Source organism: Otolemur garnettii, unplaced genomic scaffold, assembly GCF_000181295.1.
Source record: "Otolemur garnettii isolate 467f Iridium unplaced genomic scaffold, OtoGar3 scaffold00022, whole genome shotgun sequence".
Lineage (NCBI taxonomy): Eukaryota > Metazoa > Chordata > Mammalia > Primates > Galagidae > Otolemur > Otolemur garnettii.
In genome coordinates this window covers 7473208-7480308 of record NW_003852417.1, presented here as the reverse complement: position 1 = coordinate 7480308, position 7101 = coordinate 7473208, and the positions used below count along the sequence as shown (strand labels likewise).

The 7101-nt window shown below is 37.7% G+C and overlaps 1 protein-coding gene across 1 annotated transcript in view; it reads left to right on the top strand.

The window, feature by feature from the left end:
- The window catches only part of NBAS (neuroblastoma amplified sequence), a 367205-nt gene that overhangs the window by 23070 nt on the left and 337034 nt on the right, over positions 1 to 7101 (top strand). Inside the window, 1 exon segment of the mRNA XM_023511811.1 lies at positions 4566 to 4703. Coding sequence (XP_023367579.1) covers positions 4566 to 4703 — 138 coding nt within the window.

The following is a 7101-nucleotide window of genomic DNA, read 5'->3' as shown; positions in this document are numbered from 1 at the left end:
TAATTTCTTTGTGGATCAGCTTAATATTTTAGTTTACTTTTAAGCGTTGTAAGATACAGTTTAGCCTTTTACTTTAGGGTTAAATAAGTTCTACTTTTAAAGTGAAGCCTTTCTGTGATCGCTTATGAATGCTTAGTGTTCAATGAGAGCTCTCTACTATGCCTGGGTGGAACTCACATATTTCCAAATCCTCTCCAAGCTATGGTCATTGTTCTTCCCCTAATTAATATTCTTTCTTTGGTCTCATAGAGCCTCTGATTTTCTTTCTTAATTTTCATTCCTCATAGGATTTTATGTTCGTAATTTGGTGTCAGATCTTCCATGCCTGCATGAAGCTGTCTACACGTATCTATAGATTGGCTGTTTCTTTTCTTAACAAAACAAGATCATATTATGTAATTGGTTCTCCAGCTTGCTCCTACACTTATGTATTGATGACTTATTGCCTGTGAGGTACTGATATATGAATTTCAGTCTTTTTAATATAGTGTGTCCATAATGATTTTAAATTGCACACAAACTTTATGACCACCCTGTGTAGGCACAGCATTTCATTATAAGAGTGTGAACCACATTTTTATTTGTCCGTTTCCCTCACTGTAGAAAGTTAGGTTGTTCATACTGGCTTGTTTTTTTCCTTCTTTTTCTTACCCATCTTCGTCTCCCTCCTCCTCTAACAGTGCTGGAAAAGACAGTGTTTATATGTGGCTGTAGTGCTTAACATGTGGTAGCTACTGTGTGATTCCTCCAGAAAGTTATACCTACTTTACAACCATGGATAAGGTTTCATTGAGGCCTTTTTCTAATTTGTCGTCAATGCCTATATTAACTATCTTTTAAATATTCATCATAATCATAGGCAAAAGGAAAAATAGTGTCTCATTTTCAGTGTGCATCCTTAGTTATTGGGTAGAGCATGTGTTAATGGCTATTTTTATTTTTATTTTGTGACTTGTTAGACCAGATCCTTTTGCCTGTGTTGTTTATAGATTACTTGGCTTTTTCTTATTGCTCTGTAGTATCTATAGCATGAATGGTAACCCTTTGTCATGTATGTTGCAAATATTTACTCAGTTGATTTGTTTTAAGTATGTTATGGTGTCTTTTCCCCCAGAGAATGTTTTTTTCTTCTTTTTTTGGTACTTACACTTGTCCCTTTTTTCCTTTATAGATTTGGTTTATTATCATGCTTAGATTTTTTTACTGTAGAATTGTAAGATCCTTTTCATGTGGCTCTTCTGGCAACACCATTATTTCAGATATTTAGGTCACAGATGTTTAGCTTCTCTGCATGCCTGTCTGTCATCACTAGTTTGTCCTTCCTTACTGTGTCTCGACTTGGAAATCAAAGGTATATGTATGTGAGAGATTGTTCATTGAATTCCTCGTTTTGTAAATCAGGAAACTAAAGCCTTAGTGATCTCCTGAAGGTCATATCCAGCCATCTCCTGGCAGCACCAACCCTAGAACCCAATGCTTCTTATTTTTATTCCTTGCTGATTTCCATTTCTAATTTGGATAAGTGGTCAGTGGATTAAAGTTTACTCCTTTAGCATTTGGGTGCCAGTGTGTACCACCAGAGTACTAGGCCCTGGTGATAAAAGGTGTGAATCAAATAGCCACAGCTCCTGACATTTTGAGTACAGACTAACACATATGGCAGACAATAAAAAGTACACAAACTAACGTATAATTGTTATTCAGGATAAGAATTGTGAAGGAAATGAGAATAATGGGGCTTATAGGCTACGTAGACAGGGTGGTCAGAGATGCCTTCTCAGGAGGTTATAGAATTTAAAGTGAGACTTGACAGATGAAAAGAAGCAGGGGTGGGGAGCCTGAGGCCTTCTGATTTTAAGGTTGTTCTTTTTTTAAGCACCATAGGAGGCAAGAAAAGCTTCATTTTTCTCTGCTGCACCCCTTTTCATAAAAGTTTTTGTGTAATTTATATTCCATCAAAAGGCCACATTTAAGGATTCAGAAGGCCACGTGCAGTCTTAAGGCTGCAGGTTCTCCACCCCTGGCTCAGCGAGAGAGTGTTCGAGACAGAGAATACAGCGAATACAGAAGCTCTGAGGGGGGAAGAGCTTGGCTACTGTTTAGGCTTCAGGGGTTGCAGCTGATGGAAATGTGGAAGGCATAAGCACCTTCACTGTGGATGTGTCAGTTGTCAAGTTGCTAGGTAACTTTTACCATCCATGTTTTTGCCTATTTTTCAGACAACTCCTTTGACACTTGGTTTGTAAAAATCTGTACTGTTCATTCCTTTCCAAAACCACATAAGCAGCTGGAAAAATCCAGTGATAAAGTCTTTATTTTCACATTGTTATGTGAAATCTTGTCTTGTAATGGAAACATATCTTTATCTGGGTCAAAACACATGCAGAGTTTTCTGGAGTTACTGCTCATAGCTAGAAGTATTAGTAAAAACAAATCCCCTTCAGATGGAATGTAGTTCATAGATCTATTTATCCTTTCAAAATGAAGTAAGAGAAAAAATCTGTTATGGCAGATAATAAAAATGGAAAAATGTTTGCAGTGTTTCTTAGCCCATGAATATTTTTCAGGGCAAAATTGTTCTCTTGCTGGTTTTTATGTAGCATCTGTTTGTATGCCTGTTGTATACTCCTGTGTTATCATTTTGTACCTATGCGTAAGTTTGAGGTTGTGGGGTCTGTCTAAAGACAGAGAACTTATTTCTTACTCAAAACTAAATAGATAAATGATTGACGTGAAGAAACTTATTCATGGCTGGTGTACTCGCCCTATATCCCCCAGAATGTGTATTTCAGAAAAAGAAGGAAACCTGAATTCTGCACAGTTACTAGGTCGAGAGATAAGTTCAGTTACATAATTCACATTTAATTATTTGGTAGTCCTTGAGGGATGCTAAACCCTTATCATTACCTTGCCCTGTTAATACAGATTTTCTTGAGAGACTTAGGCTTCACGCATTAGTGAAACATTAATCACTTTGTGTTCCAGGTCCTCAGATGCTGATGCTGAACAAGATAATGTCTCTGATTTCAAGGAGCTCAGAGACTTGTGGGACAAATAGCTATGTAAACAGCATAACGTGATGTGATAAATGCTATGAAAGATGTATGGACAGCATATTTGGGGGCACACAGAAAACAGTTAGTTTTGAAGATTGTCTTGCGAGGAGGAGGTGACAATTACATGAGGCCTGGAAGGATGAACTGGAGTAAGACTGGAGTAAACAATGCTTAGAGCAGCAGGGTGTAGGAACAGCAGATCTGCTCGTTTGCCAGGTGGTTGTGGTGTGGGCGCATCGTTAGGCATGTGACAGAGCACGTGGTGGGAGGCAGAACTGGAAAGCTGTGATGGGCCTTTTTATGAAGGGCCTTTCATGTATATTTACGAGTTTGGACTTGATTCTGCTGGAAATGGAGAATTGTCAGGGTCTTTAAAGCAGCAGAAGGATGTGTTCTGTTCTTTCTGTTTTAGGAAGGTATATTGAGATAGTATGGAGGAAGGAATAGAAAGGAAGAGACGAAGATGGGAAGACCAGTTAGGAGGCTAAGCAAGATATGGTGAAACCTGAGCTGGGATTGTAGTAGCGGAGTGTGGAGCAAAAGCCATCAGTTTCTGAAACATTTTTGAGGCTGTCCTAAGGCTCTGAGAGGCAATGTGTTGTAATGAAATCTGCCTTGTATGGGAAGGCAGGATGCTGAGGTTCTGGCTTCTATTCTGCTCCTGCTGTCACGTTGAGCCCCTTAATCATTTCCAATTTTTGTTGGCAAAGGAAGGGCGCTGGTCCTCCTGCTTATCCCTTCAGTTCTGGCATCTAACAGAGGAAAACTGAAGTAAATAAAACAATAAAAACCTTAAACAAAATTGACAAGGTTTAGAGTTTCACATCCTCTTTTTCTTCTTTTGCAGTTGATAGCCTTTCTTTCCATTGTTGTATTGAAAAATTTAGAACAGAGATAAATCCAGGTGTTGGATTATTAGGATTGTTCAGGTGTTGATTATTAAAAGCTTTTAATTGTGTGATTGACTAACAGCAGTACTTGACTTACCTGCCCAATAAGTGCATATATGTAAGTATTTATATATATTTTCCTCTTGTTCCTGTTTACTGCTGTGTCAGCATGGTCCCACTTCATATACTCTTGGCATTTGTATTTAATATTTTTAAAAGATTTCAATTGCAATTTTCCTTTTTTTGCTTTTAGGAGGGATAAACTTATTTAATTGGAGTTATTTTCTGCCTATTCTGTATGCTTTTGATCTCTCTCAATTACCTAAGTAGTTTGGGATGTATCATTCCTGAGTCTTTACCAGACCAGCTTGACATTTGTCAGACCATGAGCGTCAGTAGACTTTGCTTTTAAAATAAATAGGGCATGGTTTGCAATGGTTTATATTTCCCACTCTTACTTGAAGAGGGTTTCAGAGAACTGTTCTTTTCTACTGAGAAGCATAGAGACCCTTAGGAGATGATGTAATACAATTGAATACTTACTTTTGTTGCAGTTATTAAAAGTGTTAACTTTTTAAATAATACGTTGTTAAAAGCACTTCTTTTCTTTTCATTCTAGTTCCAAAAGATCCAAAACCCCAGTGGAGACGGGTAGCATGGAGTTATGATTGTACCTTGCTGGCCTATGCAGAAAGCACAGGAACTGTGAGGGTGTTTGATCTCATGGGGAGTGAACTCTTTGTCATTTCCCCGGTATGTACATGCCTTACACTGATATCACCTGTTTTTTCAGTACCTTCTAGATACAGGTACTTGAATGAATGAATGCGAAAATAGACTTAATAGAGGTATGAGTCACAGTAATAAGCTGTGCACTTAATATGCTCAGAATCTAGTTAGAGGTCTTTATTATATGCATATTTATTCTTTGTATTTGTAATTCAGTATCTGGATGTAAACTACCTGAGATATGGAGTTGTTAGAAAATTCTAGTGAAGAAAGGAAGTCAATTGGCTGTTACAACAGGAACAACTTTAAGAGGAGTTAGAACTTGTTACCCAAAAGAGGATAGAAGTTGAAAAGGAGAGTTGAGACAAAAATTAATGGTAGTAATAACTTGTATTTGTGCAGTGCTTTATACTTTATTGATGACTTCAATGTGTGTTCTCATTTTATATTCATGGCATGCCTTTGAGTATGTTGGGCAGGTATTGTCCTCATTTTAGATTTAGAAAACTGAGATGGAGTGGGAGAAAAATGGCTTTTCCCATGGTAGTTCAGTTAGTAAGTGTCTAGGAATCCAAAGCTTTTTTGTTTGTATCTTCCTTCTCCAAATGAATGGGATATAGAGGCATGTACAACAGTTGTTTTAAATCTGGCTGCGTCTTAGAATCACCTGGAGAGCGTTATAAAGAAAAGAAAAGAAACAAAACAAATTATTAGATTACCCAGACTCTACCCGCAGAAGTTCTGATTTAATCTGAATGGGGCTGGGTGTTAAAATCATTTATAAGCTTTTCAGCTTATTTTAATTAGAAACTAGATCAAGAACTGATGAAGCAGAGAATGATTTTTGTTTATAAGTAATGAGTGGAAAAACCTAAAAAAAGTGTCTTGTACTCATATTATGGAAGTTATAGGGAACCAAACTAAGTAATTTGGGTTACTAGTTTCTAGACTAGTGCTGTGTAATGGAAATATAATATGAACTATATCTGTGATGAAGTATAATTTTAAATGTTCTAGTAATAGCAATAAACAGGTGAAATTTATTTAATACTGTATTTTATTTCATCTAATATATCCAAGATATTATCATTTTAATATGTAATCAGTATGAAGTATTATTATTATTATTTTTTGAAACAGAGCCTCAAACTATCCCCCTGGTTAGAGTGCTGTGGCATCACAGCTCATAGCAACCTCCAACTCCTGGGCTCAAGCGAGTCTCCTGCCTCCGCCTCCCAAGTAGCTGGGACTACAGGTGCCTGCCACAATGCCTGGCTATTTTTTGGTTGTATCCATCATTGTTGTTTGGCGGGCCCGGGCTGGATTCGAACCTGCCAGCTCAGGTGTATGTGGCAGGTGCCTTAGCCACTTGAGCCTTAGGCACCATATGAAGTATTATTAATGAGATTTTTCTTTTGTATTCTTCCTTTGGTCTCAAGTCTTTGAAATTTGATGTGCATTTTTATATTTATGGCACTTCTCAATTCTGACTAGCCACATTCATTGTGTAGCACTAGAAAGGGTGTTAGGGAGGAATAGACTTTTCCTCTATCACAGGGGTGTCCGGCCTTTTTTCTTTTCTGCTGCACATTGGAAAAATAAGAGTTGTCTTGGGCCATACATTAAATACACAAACACTAATGAACGGTGAAGAGTAAAATAAAAGTTCTCTGCATAGCTTTTTATGATATCTGATACCACAGGTAAGCTAGACAGTCTTCAAATAATGGATGGCCTTCATACAGCCTGAGGACCGCAGGTTGGACACCCCTGCTTACCCTTTTAAATTTAGTAGCTAAGGGCCCACAAATTAAACTGACAAAAGACAGAATAACAGGAGAAAAGGCATATCATTTTTATTGATGTTAATGTTTTGATGAGCATTGGGAGTGTCACAGAAAAGTGAAAACTCAAAGAAGCAGTTAGACTCAGGGGGTTATGTACTCTTTTAATAAGGGGCTTTTGTGGAGAAGTGACTAGACAAAGAAAAGGGAATTTGGGCTTCTAGAGATGGTGAATTGTGGGGAAGAGACTAGGAAATATATGAAGGAAGCTAATGGAAGATAAGGATTAATTTTATAAGGTCTGTTCATATAGACTCATTTTGGTGTGACTTCCAGTCTCTGGGGATCCCATCTCTTCTTCCTGGCACAGAAAGGCACTTTTGCAAAGAGAAATTTATGACTTGTGTTTAGGCTGATAAGGGGAAACAGAGAACTTTTCCTGCATCTGCTGATTCTCAGTTGCCTTCAGGTCAAGATAAACTGATGCCAAATTGATGCATTTTGGGGTGGCATATCAAGGGTGATAGACTTTATTATGTGTGCTTTTTAAGAGGCACAGGCATTCAGATGTTCAGCAATACAGCGTTTTAAGTGCATTGCTTGGGCAAATGGAACATAATTGGTGACCCTTTTTTTTTTTTT